Source organism: Saccopteryx bilineata, chromosome 9 (assembly GCF_036850765.1).
Source record: "Saccopteryx bilineata isolate mSacBil1 chromosome 9, mSacBil1_pri_phased_curated, whole genome shotgun sequence".
Lineage (NCBI taxonomy): Eukaryota > Metazoa > Chordata > Mammalia > Chiroptera > Emballonuridae > Saccopteryx > Saccopteryx bilineata.
This window is the reverse complement of record NC_089498.1, coordinates 30,373,256-30,395,839: the sequence shown is the minus strand read 5'-3', so window position 1 is coordinate 30,395,839 and position 22,584 is coordinate 30,373,256. Positions and strand designations below refer to the sequence as shown.

At 40.1% G+C, this 22,584-nt stretch overlaps 1 protein-coding gene across 1 annotated transcript; it reads left to right on the top strand.

Moving 5' to 3' along the window:
* The first annotated feature begins 4 nt into the window (after positions 1-4).
* Positions 5-17,349, top strand: GCSH (glycine cleavage system protein H). Its single transcript, XM_066243017.1, has 5 exons — positions 5-275; positions 4,085-4,164; positions 5,336-5,399; positions 14,669-14,800; positions 17,211-17,349. The coding sequence occupies exons 1-5, from the start codon at positions 128-130 to the stop codon at positions 17,306-17,308; spliced, it is 522 nt and encodes a 173-aa protein (XP_066099114.1). The 5' UTR covers positions 5-127; the 3' UTR covers positions 17,309-17,349.
* The last annotated feature ends 5,235 nt before the right edge of the window (positions 17,350-22,584 follow it).

Sequence of the window (22,584 nt, the reverse complement as noted above, 5' to 3'; positions counted from 1 at the left end):
ATCAGGCCCCACCCCTCCCCGGGGCCCCGCCCCCGCTTTCCAGCCTGCAGCGGTCTACGGTCGTCCCCTGCCCCGTCCCCGTCTGGCCAACCGGCCCAAGTTGTGCCGCGACCCGACTCCTGCGAACATGGCGCTCCGAGCAGCGCGGAGCTTGCGGGCCGTGGCCTGCAGCCTGCGCACCGCGTCGGCGTCCGCCGCACCCAGCCAGCCGCGTCCCTGGGGCCTGAGGGCGGGGCCCGTCCGGACGCTTTGCACCTGTCCCAATCTGCTCTCGGGTGAGCGCGGGTGGGCACGTGGGGCGAGCGGGCGGCCTTGGAGTGGGGGAGGGGCTTCTTGATTCTTACCTGGGTTGCCGTCTGCGGATCGCCCGAGGGAAGCCAGGCACTCTCTGCGGTTGCTGGGATCTCTTAATTTGTGTGGCCTCTGCTCCCCTCCATAAGTGGCGGGGATGACACCGCAGCCTTTGTCCTGCGGGTTAGTGGGGAGGCGCGGAGCCAGCGCGGTCGCTACTGGGGAATCCAGCAAATGTCGCTAAGCTTCTTCGTGACCTTAGGTTATTTCGCATTTGTGGGCATCGTGGACTCTAACATGGAGATAGGATTTTGACGGACCATCACTGAGAAGTAAAACCAAGAGCACTTACTGAAATTAAAGTACTGAATCTGGATTTTTACTAGCTAATGCGAGCAAAACTTTGAGTCAGTTTCTCTCATCAGAAAATGGGCATTGTAGGGCCAGGGACCGTGACCGTCATCGTTCAGTTTCTCATTGGATTTGGGCAGACGGTAAAAATGGTGGGCCATTCTGTTCAATATAGTAAGGGCAGAGGAGCAAACAGGCAAGCAAGACCAATTCACTCTCACTTTGGGCTCCCAAAGCCCTGACGCATTCTCAGGACTCTCCTGGACTCATAGGCCCCCACAAGCTAAACGGCATTCCCCAGCCAAACAAGTTGGGCCCAAATCAGGGCTCCCCAAGCCCCTCAGTGTGTTCTCTCTCTCTCTCTCTCTCTCTCTCTAGCAAAACAGACTAGGGGAAGAAAACCCTTCTCCAGCAAACAACAGCAAATACACAATAGGCACTGGCCCAATACAACAAAAAAAAGAGTTGTTGGGAGGGTGAAATGACACAATGATAATGTAACTGTTGTTCATATAGCCTGACATAGTACTTGTTAAAGGTTACTTATCAAATTTTAGTTCACAGAATCAAACAGCAAAAAAAGGAAAATACAGACTTCTAATAAATTACTCAAACCACCTAATTTTCTCAGGCCAAAAGCTGTTTTTCAAAACTAAGAAAGTAATTAGTTACCTAATCTGTTGACTTTTTTTTTTGTTGGGCCAAGGGTTAATGTACTAATTGTCTTTAGCCTAAATAGCATGGCCTAAAAAAAAAGACAAGTGGAATTGAAGTCAAGTGAACGTAGGTGCATTTATCTTAGTAATGTTGCTGCCTCTTCTAAACTTTTGGACAATCGTCTCAGAGAAGTCATATATTTATAGTTCTTCAGCCCTTCCAAATGTCTATTAGATTTAAACTGCCAGTTCTAGAGTTGTAAAAGAATGCTAGGGAGAAATGAGAGTTGTAGCCAAATAAATATACAGTCGATAATTTGCTCAGAATCCCCTTTACTTAAACTTTTTTTTTTTTTTTTTTATTTATTCATTTTTATTAGAGAGAGAGGGGAGAGAGAGAGAGAGAGAGAGAACAGGGGGAGGAGCTGGAAGCATCAACTCCCATATGTGCCTTGACCAGGCAAGCCCAGGGTTTCGAACCGGCGACCTCAGCATTTCCAGGTCGACGCTTCATCCACTGTGCCACCACAGGTCAGGCCCCTTTACTTAAACTTTTAAAAATTACTTCAGTCCAACTTTTAAGTGCTTAATCTGTGCCAAACACTGTGTTTAGAACTGGGAATACAGTTGAGATAAACTGCTCTGGCTTGCTTTGTACCTACAGTTTACTTCTTAGGGAAATTGACAAACAGGCTATGTCTGTAGCTTGTTAAATGTTGTGAGGGTATCTGAGGGTCAGGGTGGGAGGAGAGGAGTGCAGAGTGCTTTGGGAGTATACGTAGATGGAAGGCTAGACAAGGCTTCTGGCAGAAAAGAGCTAAGCTGAACTACGAAATGGTAAAGACCTGGACAGTGTTGCACCAAGTACAAACTTAAACCTTTTTATGGAAAGATCAGATTGATCTGAAGCATTCAGTTATTTGAGGTGGCATGAAGCAAAGCAAATTCATAACAGATTTTGCAACTTCTTCCACCACTGAAGAGTATAAAATTAAAGTTTTTTAATGATTAGGAATAAAGAAGGTAATAAGCTGTACCCTATTTACATTCTGTTGCATATCAGCTGTGTAATCAAAGCAGTTTAATGCTGTTTTAAGAATGCACCAGCAAGGCTTACTAAAAACAGTATTGGAATTAATGAATCATTTTCCAATTAACTTATGAAGCATTATTTTTGGAAAAATAACTTCATTTTGGAAAGTAATATATATTTAAGATAGCATGTGCTTTTTAAAAAATAACTTATTCCTTAAGTACTTTTAACATTAAATCCTAAATAATTTTTTTCACATTTCTTTAACTTTGGTCAGACTTTCTTCCAGTAATCCCTGAATAGTTTGACCATATCTTTGAAGAAAGAAGCTCATAAAGCCAAGGGCACTAACCTGTCTAATGGATGTACAGCAGAGCTTGACTTGCCACCAGTTAATGGCTTAGCTCTGAGGGGACTGGAGAGTTTTGATCTTGCACTATGCCTCTTTAAATGATGATAGTCTATTTCTTCCAGGGCAGGCCTGAATTCCATTAAAATGGAATTTTAATAACTTATTCACATTATAATTGTCCCACATCAATTTCATTTCTGTAAAATTCCACTTTATAACCAAGTTGCAGTGAAGCTCCCTTAGGTCAGCTCTAAAGAGGCATTATTATTTTGGGGGTTAAATAATTTATGAGCATGCTGTGCTTATCCCAGAACCTCATCACTCCAAGTCTGTCATCAGAGGGACACACTTTCTGCAAGGCAGACCAATTTAGTAGATTAGTATACATTTGAAATGTGCTCAGTTTTTTTTTGTGTGATTTAAACTAAGTAAAATTAGAACAGATAAATCTCCAGAAGATGTACAGAGTGTTAACATCAAGCTATCTTTGTCTAAATCAGGGGTCCCCAAACTACGGCCCGTGGGCCACATGCGGCCCCGAGGCCATTTATCCAGCCCCCGCCGCACTTCCGGAAGGGGTACCTCTTTCATTGGTGGTCAGTGAGAGAGGCAAAGCATGGCATCGCTCACATACAGTACTACTTCCAGTGACGTGGGATGCACGCCTCACGGCTCCGGAAGCACGTCACATCACTTGTTACATCTGGCAGTGACAAATATGGAACTGGACATTGACCATCTCATTAGCCAAAAGCAGGCCCGTAGTTCCCATTGAAATACTGGTCAGTTTATTGATTTAAATTTACTTGTTCTTTACTTTAAATATTGTATTTGTTCCTGTTTTGTTTTTTTACTTTAAAATAAGATATGTGCAGTGTGCATAGGGATTTGTTCATAGTTTTTTTTCTAGTCTGGCCCTCCAATGGTCTGAGGGACAGTGAACTGGCCCCCTGTGTAAAAAGTTTGGGACCCCTGTGGTATCATTAGACTCTAAATGATACCACTGTTGAGATGTGCCATATTTTCAGATGGTCTCTTTTTTCCTGGGCAGTGTACTATTGAAAGCAATGTCAGGCCTGACCTGTAGTGGTGCAGTAGACAGTGGATAAAGCATTGACCTGGAATGCTGAGGTCACCAGATCAAAACCCTTTGGCTTGCCCAGTCAAGGCACATGAGAAAGCAACTACTATGAGTTGATGCTTCCTGCTCCTCCCTCCCCTTCTCTCTTAAATCAATAAATAAAATCTTTTAAAATACAAAATCAAAACTTAAATAAAAAAGAAAGGCAGTGTAAGTCAAACATAAATACTGGAAAGTTTTGCCTTTGACAGCATTGATATAAAGTACTTTTTAAAGAAGTGATGCTATTGCTTTTCTGAAATACTGGTCTTCTATTTTAGTGCGTAAATTCACAGAGAAACATGAATGGATAACAACAGAAAATGGTATTGGAACAGTGGGAATCAGCGATTTTGCACAGGTATTGGATTGTATCGAAATAGTTAAAACAGTCTGCTCTCACCCAAACTGCATTGTTTCTGCCTTTTAAAATATGTTTATTCTGCCCTTAGTACTTTGGGCCCCTTACAGGCCCTTAGAAAACCATCAATTATAGATTAAATAAGTAACACATAAACTAGTTAGGGCAGTAGGTAGTGTTTTAAGGGATACTGAAAGGTTAACATTTAATATTAAAAGTAGGAAACAAACCTTATTCAAGAAAGAAATGTGTTTTTTCCATTTGGGGGAAGTTAAGGAAAGAAGCAGGAAAAAAGAGAGTTAAAGAGCAGAGTTTTGTGGATACCTTCCTGGGGACATGAAGAGGGAAAAACCTAGATTGGCACAGATTACATAGAAGGAGACCTTTTATTAGCCTATTTCTCTATTTCCCACTGATCGCATATTTGAATTATTGTGTAAAAGAAAACGAGAAGCCATATAGCCAGGTCAGTGATTTTCAACTGGATGTGTGTGTGTGTGTTGGGGGGGCAATAAGGGGAAAGGGAATGTTAACTGATGAAAATATATATTCTTTAGAAATGTTGGAATATCAGGTATTGAGCGTCACTAACAATTACATATTCATTAGCATATTGTACCTTCTTAAGCCCAATATAGGGTGCTTTGTAAAATACTGTGTGTTACCTCACCTCCTGGAGTTTGTGTCATTACCTGCATGGAAAATAACATACAAAACATTCCATGATGGATAACCTGAGTGGTATAGGGGATGATACCCCACTCACCTGATAGGTCATTTCTTATTGGAGTCAGGGTCTTCAAGGAGTGCAAGGCATGAGGACCGATTTGCAGAATCGATGGGTAGGATTTCAGCAAGTGTAAGAGGAGAAAAGGCCTGTGTAAAACTACAGAGGTAAAAGAGCACAAAGTGTGTTCTCAGAGGAGATAGTGGGGGACATATGGTTTGTAACTGTTGAAATCCAGCTAGTGTCCTGTTTTCTTGCAGGTCCTAAGCTAAGAATAGTTTTGTTTTAAAGGTTTGTTAAGAAAAAAACCCCAAAATGTGGCCCATCAAGTGTAAAGTATGCCCTACTATCTGAAATTATAGATGATTTGGTATTTGGCTTATTCCTATTTAGTAGGAAGTTTAATTTGATTTCCTAGAAGGTTTTTTGTTTTCTGTTTTTTAGGAAGCTTTGGGAGATGTTGTTTACTGTAGTCTGCCTGAAGTTGGGACAAAATTAAACAAACAAGGTGAGTGCTCTTCTGATCTTGGTATGTCACAATTCATGCCATGATTTTCTTTACATGACCTTTACCTTGAATAATAACTTCTGTGCACCCAGGATTAACTAGAGTGCTTTGTACTCAAGTAACAGAAAATTTAAAAGTAGACTAAGCAATAGGGATTTATATCCTTTACAACCTGTCTGGACATAAGTGAATGAATACAGGATTGGCTGAGTGGCTCAGTGAAGGTCATCAAAGACACTACCTCTTTTGGGTTTTTTTCTGCCTCAGTGTGTCATAAAATGGCAGCAATGTCTTAGAGCACCACATTCTGAGAGACAGTCCCAAAAGCAAGATGAAGATAGGCTTTCTTTTTTGTTCTCTTATGTCTCATTAACTGGATCTGGGTTATATTTACCACCCCTAGCTGTAAGGGATGATGGTGAAGAGAATAATGAGCATTTTTAGATATTATAATGGAAGATAGGAGGAAGTAGAGGGAAATCACTCTTAGTACCTTTGCTCCCCACTCTATACACTCATATTTTTAAAGATTGTTTATTGATTTTAGAGAGAGAGGAAAGAAGTGAGAGAGATTGATTTGTTTTTCCACTCATTTATGCATTCACAGGTTGATTTCTGTATGTGCCCTAACTAAGAACTGAACCTGCAACTTGGGATATTAGGATGACACTAACCAATGAGCTATTTGGCCAGGGCTCACACACTCCTATTGATGCTGTGTAATATAGCTGAGGTCTATTAAATTTAAAAAGTAAAATCTGCTTTTCTTTGAAGGCAGTAAAGAATATAGGCTTAAAGGAGTCAAAAACCTGGTTTTTAAGCCTGGCTCCCCAACGTAATCAGCTGTGTTATTTTGGGGAAAATGGTAAATCTAGGTTTCATCTATAAGTTAGGATGACAATAATAATAGTACCTACTTCATCGAGTTGTAAGGATTAAGTGAAATATAGCATAATATCTGGCATAAGATTAATGCTTGCTGTTAGCTAGTAGTACCACATATATATATATATATTTTTGTATTTTTCTGAAGCTGGAAATGGGGAGAGACAGCCAGACAGACTCCCGCATGTGCGGGAGGGGAAGAGAGAGACAGAGAGGAAAGAGGGGGGGTGTGGAGAAGCAAATGGTCACTTCTCCTATGTGCCCTGGCCGGGAATCAAACCCGGGTCCCCCGCACGCCAGGCCGACGCTCTACCGCTGAGCCAACCGGCCAGGGCAGTACCACATATTTTATTCATGCATTCCTTAACATATAGAAGACAACTCTACAGAACTTAATTATTTTCTAAGTATCTTTGACAGTATTGGCCATGTCCTTTTCTGTTTAAACTTTCCCCATCATTTATCTTGTTTAAACCTTTTCTGCTTCCTGTCTCTCAGTATCCTGATTGGTCATATCCCTATTTGTGAAGGTCTTCTTAGAAACTTTTTTGTGTGTGTGACAGAAACAGAGAGGGACAGATAGAGACAGACAGGAAGGGAAAGAGATGAGAAACATCAATTTTTCATTGTAGCTCCCTAGTCTCCTTAGTTGTTCGTTGATTGTTTTCTCATATGTGCCTTGACTGGGGAGCTACAGCAGAGCAAGACCCCTTGCTCAAGCCAGCGACCTTGGGCTCAAGTCAGTGACCTTGGGCTTCAAGCCAGCAACCTTTGGGCTCAAGCCAGTGACCATGGGGTCATGTCTATGATCCCATGCTCAAGCTAGTGAGCCTTTGCTCAATCCAGTGACCTTGGGGTTTTGAACCTGGTCCTCTGCGTCCCAGTCCGATGCTCTATCCACTGTGTCACCACCTGGACAGGCTAGAAACTATTTCTGATGTCATTATAAAACCCTTGTGATTAATAACCTTTTTTTCTATACATCAAAGCTCAGTTCTTGTTTTATTTACTGTATACCCACTCTGCTACTCTCAAGCAGTATCATACATTTCTGAGCATCTTTTTACAGTAAGTATGCAGCATGAACCTACTGTGTTAAAAAATTCTATTAATATAAGTATGTTGAGTAATATACCTAAACTAGTAAATGCCTTTTCAAAACTTTCTGCTCAAAGTTTTTTAAGTTGATATATGTAGTAAAAATGCATAGCTTTTATGTATACAATCCAGTGAGTTTTGACAAACATAATGTAAAACTTCCCAATTAAGACCCTTCTCAGTAGACAACTTCTTATGATTGCTGTCTTCATAGATTAGTTTTTCCCACTCCTCAACTTCATTTAAAAGGAATCACATCATATATATTCTGTCTGGCTTCTTTTGTCCAGTGTCATGATTCTGAGATTCATTCATGTTGAGTGATCAGTTAATTTTTTTAATTGCTGAATAGTGTCCCATTTTTTTATATTGAGAACAGGGGAAGCAGAGAGACAGACTCCTGCATGCGCCCCAACTGGGATCCACCTGGCAAGCTCCCTATGAGGTGATGCTCTGCTTATCTGGGACCGTTGCTCTGTTGCTCAGCAACTGAGCTATATTTTAGTACCTGAGGTGAGGCCATGGAACCATCCTCAGCACCCAGGTGGGGCCAGTTTGCTCCAACTGAGCCATGGCTATGGGAGGGCAAGAGAGAGGGAGAAGGGGAGGGGTGGAGAAGCAGATGGTTGCTTCTCTGTGTGCCCTGATTGGGAATTGAACCCAGGACATCCACATGCTGGGCCAATGTTCTACTGCTGAGCCAACAGGCCAGGGCCTAGATTTAATTGTTGATAGGTATGTTCTTATTGCCATTTTACTGTTTATATTTTTTATCATTTTTCTTCTTTTTTCTCCTCCTTCTTCTAAAAGACCCTTTAACATTTCATGTAATGCTGGTTTGGTAGTGATGATTAGCTTTTTCTTGTCTGGGAAGCTCTTTATATGTCCTTCAGTTGTAGCTTTGCTGGGTAGAGTTATCTTGGTTGAGGTTCCTTCCTTTACTTCCTTCTCTTCCTCCCTCTCTCTCTCTTTCCTTTCTTCCTCCCTCCTTCTTTTCTTCCTTCTTCCCTCCCTCTCTTCCTTTTTTTTTTTTTTGTCCTTGCTTTTTATCACTTTGAATATTTCTTGCCATTCCCTCTGGCTTGCAAAGTTTCTGTTGAGAAATCAGCTGACAATGTTATAGGAGCTCCATTGTAGGTAACTAAAAGCTTTTCTCTTGCTGCTTTTAAGATTCTGTCTTTAACCTTTTGCATTTTAATTATGATGTGGCTTGGTGTGGGCCTCTTTGGGTTCATCTGGTTTGGGACTCTCTGCACTACCTGGACTTACATGTCTATTTCTATTTCCTTCACCAAGTTAGGGAAGTTTTCAGTCATTATTTTTTTTCAAACAGGTTTTGTGGGTATTTTTGTTAATTAATTGATTGATTTTAGAGGGAAAGAGGAAGAGAGAGAAAGAAACATTGATTTGTTGTTCCACTTACTTGTGCATTCATTGGCTGCTTCTTGTATGTGCCCTGATGGGGGATCAAACCTGCAACTTTGGCATATCAGGATGGTGCTCTAACCAACAGAGCTAGCTACCTGGCCAGGGTAGGTTTTCTTTTTTTTTTTTTTTAAGATTTTATTTATTGATTTTAGAGAGGATAGAGAGAAATGTTGGGGTGGGGGATGGGAAGCATCACCTCATAGTACAGTAGTTGCTTCTCATACGTGCCTTGACCGGGCAAGCCCAGGGTTTCGAAGCAGTGACCTCAGCATTCCAGCCAACGCTGTATTTACTGCACTACCACAGGTCAAGCTAAAAATTTTTATTTATTGATTTTAGAGAGAGGAGAGAGAGAAGGGCAGGAGGAGCAGGAAACATGAACTCATAGTAGTTGCTTCTCATATGTGCGTTGACCAGGCAAGCCCGGGGTTTCGAACTGGCGACCTCAGCATTCCAGATCGACGCTTTATCCACCTCGCCACCACAGGTCAGGCTGTTTTCAATTTCTTGCTCTCTCTCTCCTTCTTCCGGCACCTCCATGATGCAAATGTTGGTATGCTTGAAATTGTCCCAGAGGCTCCTTACACTGTCCTTTTTTTTTTATTCCTTTTTCTTTTTGTTGTTCTGATTGGGTGTTTACTTCCTTATATTCTAAGTCATTGATTTGATTATCAGCTTCATCTAGTCTACTGTTGATTTCCTATAAATTATTCATTTCAGTTAGTGTATATTTCGTTTCTGACTGGTTCTTTTTTATGGGTCTGTGTCCTTTTCTTTGCTTATTATTTCTTTGTTGAAGTTCTCACTAAGTCTCTTGAACATCCTTATAACCATTGTTTTGAACTGTCTCTATTTGTTTGCTTGACTCCATTTTGTTTGGTTCTTTTTCTGGAGATTCCTCCTGTTCTTTCATTTGGGATGTTTCTTTGTCTCTATTTTTTGGTTGCTTCCCTGTGTTTGTTTCTGTGTACAGCTGCTATGTCTCCCAGACTTGGTAGAGTAGCCTTGTGTGACAGATGTCTTGTAGGGCTCAGTGGCACAACCTTCCCAGTTACCCAAACTGGGTGCTCCTACTGCAGTCCTGTGTGGGCTGTGTGCCCTGTCCTGTTGAAGTTGAGCCCTGAATGCTCTCAGCATTACTGGGAGGAACTGACCTCAGGCTGATTGGCTGCAAGGACCAGCTGCGACTACAGTGGAGGAGATGCTGTGCAGCAGTGAACCCTATGGAGTAGGACTTGCTTCAGTGGGGCATAGATACTCAGTGAGTCCACCCGTTGACTGTGTCACTCATGGAAGTGGCAGGAGTATAATCTGGCATGGTCTGACGCTATCCATTGGGTACACTAGCTTTGGAGCCTCCCAGGAGGTACAAGATCAGCCACCACCTGTGCCTTGCCTGGGGCCACCTGGCACGAGCTACAGAGAAAATGTGCAGATGACTGCTACTTGTGCTGGGCTTGGAGGTGTCCAGGAAAGACTAAGCTGTGAACCAAGGCTGGCTGCCACTAATGCCAGGTTTGTGGCCACTGAGCAAGAGGTACAGGGTATGCAGAGGCCCGATGCTGCTTGCTTGAGAGATTTTAGGAAAGTGAAGCATGAAGCAGGAGAGGCTGTTTGTAAAGCCACTGGAAACAGATTGGGTGGGACAAGGTCTCAGGGAATCACCTGGGCACGGCAAACAGTGTGAGCCAGATTGATGGAGACTCAAATATAGTGCCCATCTGCTGGCTCTGGAGGAAAGGCTCAGAAAGGGAACAATGGCCTCTGCCAGCACTTTTTTTTTTTAAGATTTTATTTATTGATTTTAGAGAGAGGAGAGGGAGAGGGAAAGAGGTGTGGAGGAGCAGGAAGCCTCAATTCATTGTTGTTTCCCATATGTGCCTTAACTTGGCAAGCCTAGGGTTTAGAACCAGCGACTTAAGTGTTTCTGGGTCGTCGCTTTATCCCCTGCATCACCACAGGTCAGACTCTGCCAGAACTTTTACCTGACAGAAAGCTGCCCCCCATCTCTTGCTCTGATGCCAGACAATTCAGTTCCTCCCTATATGTCCCTAGTTCCTTTTGAAATGCTGCCGCAGCATGGGAGCTCAGAGGGAGTAAGTTCAACTAAGTCCCTGTGCAGGCTCTATTTTATAAGGAGCTGTCTGGGACTCCCACAGCTCTCTCACTCAGCCGCAATCAATCTCCATTGGTTTTTACAGCTAGAAGTTATGGGGACTTCTCTTCCTAGCACTGAAACCCTGGGTTGAGGTAACTTGGTAGGGGGCTGGGACCCTGTAAAGCCAGTAGCCATGGCCACCATCACAGCTGCCTGGCTCATGCTGGTTCACATTGGATTTGGACAGTCAGTAAAGAAACAACGAAGCCAAAAACTGGTGGGCCATCATCTTTAATCCTAGCTTGCACCTGGCGGGCAAGTAAAAACATGCACTGGGCTCCAAAACCCACTCATTCAGTGCTCACAAAGCTACTGACTTATCCAAGTTCTCCTAGAATCAAAGGTTTCTAGCTCACCAGACTTAACTCACCTCTGTTCCCCATCTCCTTCCTTCTCCCTGCACAAACTCTGCACATACTGGCTTCTCACTCAGCACTCCACCATCTTGGCTACTTCTCCTGGTCTCCTCCACGTGGCCTATCTCTGCTCTCCTCTCTAATGCTAATCTCAGGAACCAAGAGAGAGTAAGCTCCTGGTCTGCCCCACTTTACAGTATAGTAACCAAAACCTTTAATCCAATATACAAACAAGGAAGTCTCTGATACAAAGTCACTTATCTGAGGCATAATGGGATTCCTCATGAGAGTGTACCACCCTACATCAAAAGGGTAGGAAAAACCAAGCCCAAGGCTACAAGGATCCTACCTGCCCACAGCTCGCCCCCAACACACATTAATATAATCATACCCATCCCAAGAAGAAGGGCAACTAATATCACCTGGGTGACGGGCTTCCACGTGGGCAGTGCCATCTTTAACAAAGTGAGCATAAAATATTTTATCTGCCCAATAGACTCCTTGCTCCTCAGAGGGAACCTCCCAGTGGAAATATCCCTCCTGGTTTTAAGCCACCACATGTGGGTGTGGGACTAGCCCATTTCACCTTTCCGCCCCTCCTAGCAGTCTGGAAATGGCTTCTTTAAATAGCGATAGGACTTCCATTCTGCCTGATTTCAGACAGTTCTGAATAATGGTTGTTCTGTGTTTACCTACACTGCCATCTTGAGCAGAAGTTGGTTTTGTTATGTTTTTTGAGGAATTTTTCCATTTCATGTTCAAATTCAGCATAAAGAGTCCTATTTTTATCTTCATATGGTTTGTACTTAAGGATTCTTTTTCATTTCTTCATATTGTGGTAATTTGTGTTTTCTTTCTCTTTTTTTAATCAGATGGGCTAGCTATTTATCAAGTTCATTGTTTTGAAATATCCAGATTTTTACTGTTAATTTTTCATTTCATTAGTTTTGTTCATAACTATTTTTTCCTTCAACTTACTTAGATTTACTTTGCTCTTATTTTTCTAGCTTCTCAAGGTAGAATCTTGAGGCTTTATTATACTAAGTAATTTTTTACTTTTTTTTTTTTGCTCATACTATGAAAACTTATTCTGGTTCCCTTGTGATGGGTGGCACCTAAAATCTTAAGTTTCATTCTTTTAGTGTTGGCCAGGACACTTGGAATCAGCCTTGTACATGCATAGTTGAAGGATTATTTAGAAACCTGGGCAGAGTTTATACACAGAATTTGGGGCTTTTCCTTTCAGCCTCTCTTCTTAGGATTTTCTACTTCACATTCAAGTAGCTATTGGGCCTAAAACTCATGTCTTCTGGTCCTTCAAAGCCACTAAGACTGATTTTCTTTCAGAATTTTGGCTGCCCTACACAACTAAAATTGTTGCCTCTCCTCTGGCTAAAAGTCATTTAAAAAGTCATCAGTGTTGTCCTTCCTTCTTTGAAATGTTGCCTCCTCTTCATAAACTAAATTCTGTTCATTTCCTACTGGTTTGGTACCCAGGTCATTGATTGTTATTTTCTTATTTTCATTTCATTTTATTTTACTTTTTTTTGCTAGAGAGACAGAGACAGACAGGAAGGGAGAAAAATGAGAAGCATCAACTCGTGGTTGTAACACTAGTTGTTCATTGATTGCCTCTCTTATGTGCGTTGATCAGAAGGCTTGAGCCAAGCCAGTTACTGCTTGCTCAAGCCGGCAACCTTTGGGCTCTAGCCAGAGACCATGGGATCATGTGAGTGATCCCATGTTCAAGCTGGCAGACTTGGGGTTTCAAACCTGGGACCTCAGCATTCTATCAATAGGTCGATGCACTTAACCACTGCATTACCACCGGTCAGGATCATTGTTATTTTTAGACAAAAACTAAAGATATTTATCTCCTTTTAAACACTATTCCAGTTATATCCCAAATATTTGGTATATTATAGTCTCATCATTTACTTCAGATCACTTGATATTATCCTGTAAGAAATTAAGGCTCTGTTAATTTTTTAGCCTTATTTAAAAAAAAAAAACTTTTTCCCACTGATTTGAGTGAGAGAGAGAGAGAGAGAGAGAGGAGGTGGAAAAAGAGAGGGGAGCAGTGAAGGGAGGGGATAGGAAAGAAAGCAAGCATCAACTAATTGTTTCATTTAATTGTGCACTCATTGGTTGCTTCTCATATGTGTCCCAACAGGGAATTAAACCCATGACTTCGGCATACTGGGATGACATTCTATCCATCCACTAAGCACTCAGCCAGGGTCAGCCTTGGCTTTTAAGTTATTTATTTATGAGAATTTATCTTATTGATTTTACGGGGGTAGGGGGAGAGAGAAGTATTGACTTATAGTTGCTTCACTTTTGTTCTTCATAGCTCGTTTGTTGCTTGTCATATGTGCCCAAGGTTTTGAACTGGTGACCTAAGCATTCCAGGTTGATACTCTGTCCATTGAGCCACCACAGGCCAGGCACTCTGTTCTTTAGATTGGTTAATTTCAGATTATCTTTCTTCCTGTTCACTGACCCTTTCTTCTACAGTATCTAATCTGCTGCTAATGCCATCTAGTGAATGTTTTATTTTAGATATACTTTCCAATTCTAAAATGTCCAGTTTCTTTGTAAATATCCCCCCATGTGTTCACTTATTATGATGATCTCTTTTCTTAAAAAAAGAAGTTTTCAATATATTTATAATAGCTACTTTAAGATTCTGAGTCTATGGGCCACATGGGGACCTTACCATGGCTCTTTTATAGGATTTTAACCCTCATTTTCCAGCCACATTGGCAGCCCCATATGCCATCCTCTGACCCTTCAAACAAATAACACTGCTTTTCTACTTGTGTTCTAGTTACACTAGGCTCTTTGGATAGGGTAGTATAGTGTTATTAGAGTACAAATTGTATAAATGAAGATCTCAGTTTGAGTGTGTTTTTTCAAGCATTGACTCCCCTTTTGGTCACTATAGAGACTTTATATAAGAGAGAGAGAGAGAGAGAGTGTGTGTATGTGTGTTTTGTTTGGGGTTTATCATTGTTATTTGTAGGAAGGCTGGTCTGAGATATTTTACTGTTACTGGAATCTTCAAAAAAAATTTTCTGACCCATAGTAAATTGAAGTTTGAGTTTCACTGAACTCAAGCACATCTGGTATTCAGATACATCACTGTTTGTTCATTCTGTCTAGAGGAGATAGGTCCATTTTATTGAGGATATTTATACCCTTCTCATAGGTGACACAATTTTTAATTAAAGCTATTTAGCATTTTATCATGATTGTATTAGAGGTGACCACTTTTCCATATTTTATATTTTTAGGTTATTAACTTTTGACATTTAATATTTTCTTTCATTTTCTCAATTTAGATGAGTTTGGTGCTTTGGAAAGTGTGAAAGCTGCTAGTGAACTCTATTCTCCTCTATCAGGAGAAGTAACTGAAATTAATGAAGCTCTTGCAGAAAATCCAGGACTTGTCAACAAATCTTGTTATGAAGATGGTAAGTTGTTAAACATTTTGTAAAGATTTTTGCTACAGTTAACATTTAATCTAGAGTTTAAAGCAAGATTTAGCTGATTATGACTTCATCTTTTTGTACTTCTTGGTACTAAATAGAGAGGTTCTCCTTTTAAAAAGGAAAACAGATTAGCTAAATATATAAGGTTATGTTTAAGATCTTTGTTTATATTAATTTTCAATTTCCTTACATACTTATCTTTACAGTAACCCACTGAGGTAGGCTAGTAGCAATTATCTCCATTTTGTAGATGAAATGAGGCCCCAGGTGATTTATCTGTTATGTAGCCAGTAAATGGAAAAATTAAGATTAAGTTGTTCTCTGTTGCCTGTCACCTAGCCCTTTCTAACTCTCTACTTTCTAATGTCCTTCACATCAGCAGTTAACAGTATTGGTGTTCTTCTTATTAATGAAAGATATACCTGGGTTTTGTATACTTGGATCCCTATGTAAAGTCTATAGTGTCATTTGTTGATGCTTATTACAACCTAAGAATTCTCAATCTATTATGGTGGCATCTATTCGAGTTGTAATCTTTTTAATTGTGATATGCAAGGCTATTAATTTAATCCCTAAGGCTAAAGTTTAAAGCTCCTTGAACAAATAATAAGTTATTTAGGTAAAGAAAACAGCATTAATTTTGAGACACTAAAGAATTTACTTTAAAACAAATGTCGGTGAGGATGTGGAGAAAAGGGAATTCTGGTGCACTGTTGGTGGGAATGCAGACTGGTGCAGCCACCTTGGGAAAGTTATGGAGGTCCCTCAAAAAATTAAAAATGGAACCTGACCAGGTGGTGACACAGTTGGTCAAGTGTTGACCTGAGATGCTGAGGACCCAGGTTGAAACTCTGAGGTCGCTGGTTTGAGTGTGGACTTACCTGCTTAAGCATGGGATCATAGACATGACCCTATGGTCACTGGCTTGAGCAAGGGGTTACTGCTCAGCTTGAGACCCCCTTCCCCTCCCAAGGCACATATGAGAAGCAATCAGTGAACTAAAGTGCCACAACTAAGAGTTGATGCTTCTCATCCCTTCCTCTCTCACTTAAAAAATATATATTTTAAAAATACTAATTAAAAAGAATATATGCATCCCTTTGTTTATTATGCATTATTTGCAGTAGTCAAGATATGGAAGCAACCCAAGTGTCCACCAATAGATGAGTGGATTAAAAAGTTGTGATAGACATAAGGCAATGGAATATTACTTGGCCATAAAAAAGAATGAAATTTTGAGACAGCATAGATGGACCCAGTGAGTATTATGTTAAGTGAAATGTCTTAGAGAAAGACAAATACCATATGATTTTACTTACATGTGGAATCTCAAGAACAAAATAAATGAACAAACCAAAGAGAAACTAACTCGTAAATAACAGAACAGAGTGATGGTTGTCAGAGAGGAGGTTTTTGGGGGACTAGGTGGGAAAGTGAAGGAAGTAAGTACTAATTGGGAGTTATAGAATAGTAATGGGTAAGTTAAGTACAACTTAGGGAATATAGTCAGTAATATTGTAATAACTGTGTATGGTGCCAGGTGGGTACTTGGAATATCAGGGGGAATCACTGTATAAAGTATATGATTATTTAAACACTACTCTGTATACGTTTTTTAACTTATTTGCATAATCAAACAACTTTCTTTGACTTGTCATTTGCTTTTCTGATGTTCTTGTTTAATTAAAAAAAAAATTGGCCCTGGCCAGTTGGCTCAGTGGTAGAGCATCGGCCTGGCGTGCAGGAGTCCCAGGTTCGATTCCCGACCAGGGCACACAGGAGAAGCACCCATCTGCTTCTCCACCCCTCCCCCTCTCCTTCCTCTCTGTCTCTCTCTCCCCCTCCCACAGCCGAGGCTCCATTGGAGCAAAGTTGGCCCGGGTGCTGAGGATGGCTCCATGGCCTCTGCCTTGGGCGCTGGAATGGCTCTGGTCACAACAGAGCAACCCCCCAGATAGGCAGAGCATTGCCCCCTGGTGGGCATGCCGGGTGGATCCCGGTCGGGCACATGTGGGAGTCTGTCTGACTGCCTCCCCGTTTCCAACTTCAGAAAAATACAAAAAAAAAAGATTAAAAGCTTTTTTTAAATCACTTCATATTCATTTTGAAATATCCCCTAATATTTGTGAGCAGTATGTAATTGAAAATAAAATTTAAAATAAGAGTATTTATTTTACCTTTTTAAATATTTTTACTTACTGATTTTAGAGAGGGAGACAGAAACCTCTGTTTCTGTATGTGCCCTGACTGGGGATTGAATTGGCTATAGGGATGATGCTCTAACCAACTGAACTACCCAGACAAGGCATATTTTACATTTTTAATGAATTAGACTTTTACTCTTTAAAAAGGTAATTTGAAATTAAGATACTTTTTTTTTTTTTGGTTGCAGGTTGGCTGATCAAGATGACACTGAGTAACCCTTCGGAACTAGATGAACTGATGAGTGAAGAAGCATATAGGAAATACATAAAATCTATTGAGGAGTGAAGATGGAACCCCCCTAAATAAAGTAGTATGAAACAACTTAATCTAGCATAGTTGTCTTAAATTAGTGGTGGACAGAAGATTTAAAATAGCAATTTTTAGTAATTACAAGGGAAAAAGAAACTAGCAATGCTATTGGAAGAAATTAACCACTTAACTAACCTTCTAATGATTGCAGATAAACACAACATGCATCTTTTTCACAATACCCTATGATTTTTTAGACTAGATTACAGTTATGATCTTCAGAATTCCTGAAATCATCTGTGGTAAAATCTAGTGAAATTATATATTTCAAGGATAACATTGTTATCTTAAGCCTTATATATATAATACTGTAACTTGCTTATGTCAGTCACTGGATTTAGGTTAAAATACTTAATGATCTTTCCATTGGACATAACTGGCAGTGGAAAAAAGTTTGTTATGGTGTCAGATGATGAAAAATACTATATTAATTTAGCAATATACTGAGTTTGCTGGTGCTATTTTAAAATAGTGAAGCAGCAGCCTTGCAGGAAAACAAGAAAGGTTAATAATAAAACATCCAACTTCATTAATCATGTTTTTTGTTTTACTGTTAATATTTCATTTAGTGACTGATAGTATTTGTGAAGATGCTAATTTTAACTTAATGAAAAGTTTTTTGGGGATTTTCTTTCTTTCTTTCTTTTTTTTAAGGAAATTGAAGCCATAACAATGAAAGGTTCCAAGAAAATGTGGTGTTTTTTTTTTCTTTTTCCCATTGATTTGAGAGAGGAAGAAGAAGCATTAACTCATTGTTCCACTTAGTTGTGCACCCACTGATTGCTTCTCATACATGCTGTGTCCGGGGCTCTGGCTCTCCAGGGCCACACCCTGTCCACTGCACCACCAGCCAGGGCATAAATGTGGTTTTTCCTAAGCAAAAATTTAATTGCCTGATAGTATTAAATACATTTTTGGTCATCTTTAATATCACTAAAAGGAAATGACGGTTTTTCTATCGTGCTAAATTAGAAAAAAGAAGAGCAAAAAAAAGGCAAGGTAAAAGTTTGATCAGTAGAGCACATGGATGGCATCCTTAAGAAAGTTAAACTACATTCAGGTTTCCACTTAAGTAATGGGAATAGGAGTGAAACTTATAAGCTCAGATACTACACTGACTTAGTGAATGTACTTTGTAGTTTAAACATTTAGAATGCCAAATGGTATTTTAATTAAGCCCACTGTAGTACAGTATACTGATATTCTGAGGGGCGATATTATATACACACATGCACACACAGCCAAGAACAGGCAAACTCCATCATTTCCTTGCTCCTAGAGGAAAAGGAAAGTAATCAGATTACCACCTTCTGATGGTAAATAAACAGCAAATATGAGAACCTACAGGAAGTAGGTAGATAAATAACATAAATCCTTCCTGCTCCTCAGCAGAAAGACACCATTCTTTCCAAGACTGTGCCAATGGCCGTATTACTGCTGAGCTGTATCTCCACCCTTATCAAGAAGGTGTCTATAATACCGTGGATGACTGTCTCCCTATTTGTAATTATTATTCAGGTTAATTAACTATCTGCTTTGGAAATAAAGAGATGACAATTATGTAGATTTACTCTTTTGTTTAGAAGGTGCTCTCATATATAATATATTACCATCTTTGATGTTCACAACAATATTCAGAACTGGATAGGACATCAGTAGCTACCACTACTTCACAGATGTGGTGATGGAGAGGATAAGAGTGTGCAAAAGCGCCTGACCAGGCGGTGGCGCAGTGGATAGAGCGTTGGACTGGGATGCGGAAGACCTAGGTTCGAGACCCCGAGGTTGCCAGCTTGAGCGTGGGCTCATCTGGTTTGAGCAAAAATTCACCAGCTTGGACCCAAGGTCGCTGGCTCCAGCAAGGTGTTACTCGGTCTGCTGAAGGCCTGCGGTCAAGGCACGTATGAGAAAGCAATCAATGAACAACTAAGGTGTCGCAATGCGCAAGGAAAACTAATGATTGGTGCTTCTCATCTCTCCGTTCCTGTCTGTCTATCCCTGTCTATCCCTCACTCTGACTCTCTCTCTGTAAAAAAATAAAATAAAAATTAATTTTAAAAAAAGTGTGCAAAAGCTGGGCAGTCATGGTTAGGATTTTCACAGTTCCTGGTATACTCTTCATCAGTTTCTTAGCAAATGTTACTATAAAAATATATAAATGGGAACTGGAGGGGGAAAAGATTTATGTCAGGGGTCCCCAAACTGCAGCCCCCTGAGGCCATTTATCCGCCCCCCCCCCCCCCGCCGCACTTCCAGAAGGGGCACCTCTTTCACTGGTGGTCAGTGAGAGGAGCACATTGACCATCTCATTAGCCAGAAGCAGGCCCATAGTTCCCATTGAAATACTGGTCAGTTTGTTGGTTTAAATTTACTTGTTCTTTATTTTAAATATTGTATTTGTTCCTGTTTTTTGTTTTTTTTTTTACTTTAAAATAAGATATGTGCAGTGTGCATAGGGATCTGTTCATAGTTTTTTATATAGTCCAGCCCTCCAACGGTCTGAGGGACAGTGAACTGGCCCCCTGTGTAAAAAGTTTGGGGACCCCTGATTTATGTTCTAAAAGTGGAACACAGAAATAGCCTTTATAAAATGAAGTACATCAGTGATTGTATTCTGAAATAGGTAGGCAGTTTTTCTATCATTCTTTCCCAAAGACACAGACACTTTTTCAAAGAGCAGAACATTATGGCAATTTGCTCTTTCAGTATTTACAATACAGAGCCAATTCAACCCTCATTTCTATTATAGGTCTGCCAAAATAGGTGTTGAGTGGGGACTAAATCAATTCAATTTCTCAGATCTCATTTCCTTTTGAACTGCTTTCACCTTAATAGAGTAATAAAAGTTCTGGATAATTTTTTCTAGTAATTAAAACAAAAAATGGAACAGGTTATTCTAGAAGTTAAAAAAGAATTTCTTTACCTCAAAAAATTTTTGTATTATCTCCCAGGTAGACAGTTGACAGTATTTTTAATGAAAAACCACTAGAGGGCTCTCTTCATGGGCATGCTAGTGTGAGAACGCTGGTATTTCAGATCAACTCAGCAAATTAGAATCTGAATTTCCCCTATTTTTCTGGGACTGCTAAAATGAACCTCTTACTTCACTTTAAAAAAAAATCATGCTAACTGTAACTGTACTTTCATTACTGCTCTACAATCTAATATTTCAGACCCAATCACACATTTGCCTTCTTCAGAGAGACCTTCATTTTACATCAAGATTAAAATCTCCCCTGCAACATGGCTTTACTACTGACCACCTACCCTCCTCAGCATTTTTTTTTTCCTTTTAAATAGACTATTTTTTAGAGCAGATCAAAACTGAACACAGCCTGACCAGGTGGTGGCGCAGTGGATAGAGCGTCGGACTGGGATGCGGAAGGACCCAGGTTCGAGACCCGAGGTCGCCAGCTTGAGCGCGGGCTCATCTGGCTTGAGCATAGAGCTCACCAGCTTGGACCCAAGGCCCCTGGCTCCAGCAGGGGGTTACTCGGTCTGCTGAAGGCCCGCGGTCAAGGCACATGTGAGAAAGCAATCAATGAACAACTAAGAAGTCGCAACGAGAAACTGATGATTGATGCTTCTCATCTCTCTCCATTCCTGTCTGTCTGTTCCTGTCTATCTCTGCCTCTGTATAAAAAATAAAAATAAAAAACAAACAAACTAAAAAAAAAACTGAACACAGAGTAAGCTTCCATATACCTCCTAAATCCATCTTTCTTGGTTTTGGAAACATTCCTTTGTCAACTCTTGAGACATGGTACTAGAACTGCTGATATCTTGATCAGTCTATATTGGCTTTTTATAAACATAACTAGCTAAACACACTTGTCCCTTAATGTTTCTACTCAATCATGCTATCGGGCTTTTACTTGCTAGACTTTGGTAGTGATTGCTAGCCCATTTAACACATGAATGCCTAATTAACATGAAGGAAAATAGTTACCAGATCTTCCAACTTCCTCATGTACTTAGGAGAATATACTTTCAGTCAAGAAGTTTAATAATCATTTAGTAAGTCTTAGTTAAGACTTTTTGTATTCTTCCCAGAAACAGAGAGTAGCTTTAATGACAGGATAACAAATCCTGCTAGTTAGATGGTTTCAAATTTTCTGTTTTCAACAAAACTGAAGGAGGGCCAAAGTAAACTGTCAGCTGATAGATCATTAGTTTTTTTGTTTTTGACCACTGATTTCTGGTGTGGAAAGGGGTTTTTTAAAAAGTTAAGAGACTGCTATAACAAAACCCCTTTCATGTGCATCTTTATATGAATAAGGTATTTCAGTTTACATCTATGAAAAAATTAGACATATTCCTGTTGTTTGCCAGCGGAGCAGCAATAAAGGTAATTCTCAATCCGGAAAGAAGTTTTAACTATTTTAGCATTATGATGTTAAGACAGTTTTAAAATTTTCATATATATATATATATATATATATACACACACATATATATTTTTATATACAATATATATTTTTGTGGCATAGAGAAATGATAGAGTACTTAATAAAAGTCTCTAACCATATATATACTGCTCTCAAAAATTAGGGGACATTTCAAAATGAGTATGAAGTGATAAAATATTCCCTAATTTTTGTGAGCAGTGTAGATATCTTGCAATACTTTTTTTTTCCTAAGTGAGTAGCAGGGAGGCAGAGAGACAGACTTCCACATGTCCCCTGGACAAGATCCACCTGGTAACCCCTTATGGAACAATGCCCTGCCCATCTGAGGCTATTGCTCCATTGCTTGGCAACCAAGCTATTTTAGGGCCTGATGCAGGCCAAGGCTCATCCTCAGCGCTGGGGGCCAACTTGCTCCAACTGAGCCATGGCTGCGGGATTGGAAGAGAGAGAAGAAAGAGGGGGAGGGATGGAGAAGGATATGGTCACTTCTCCTGTGTGTCCTGGTGTGGGAGACTGCAAGCTGACAAAAGTCCTTTTAAAAGGGCAATATAATATTTTAAAATGCCAGCATTCATGATATTCTGGATGTTACATCCTTGGCTACTATTTAAATTTAGTATTAAAATGTGTTTTAACACAAAAAAATCAATGGGTTATGTAGTGTTGGGTATGATTCTTTTCAGAAGCATGCAAGCATACCATTCTTTCCAGGTTGGAAAAGCCAAATTATCCAAATGTGTATATTTTAGGTAAAGAAATTATACCGAAAAAACTAAGTCATTCTAGAGAAGTACTTTGTTCCATCATCTTAGAATAATGTAACATTCTAAGACATTATATAAA

Coding starts and splice junctions, on each gene's coding strand:
- GCSH (XM_066243017.1), top strand. CDS start 128: ATGGCGCTCCGAGCAGCGCGGAGCTTGCGGGCCGTGGCCTGCAGCCTG. Junction 276..4,084: donor CTGTCCCAATCTGCTCTCGG/GTGAGCGCGGGT, acceptor CTTCTATTTTAG/TGCGTAAATTCACAGAGAAA. Junction 14,801..17,210: donor CAAATCTTGTTATGAAGATG/GTAAGTTGTTAA, acceptor TTTTGGTTGCAG/GTTGGCTGATCAAGATGACA.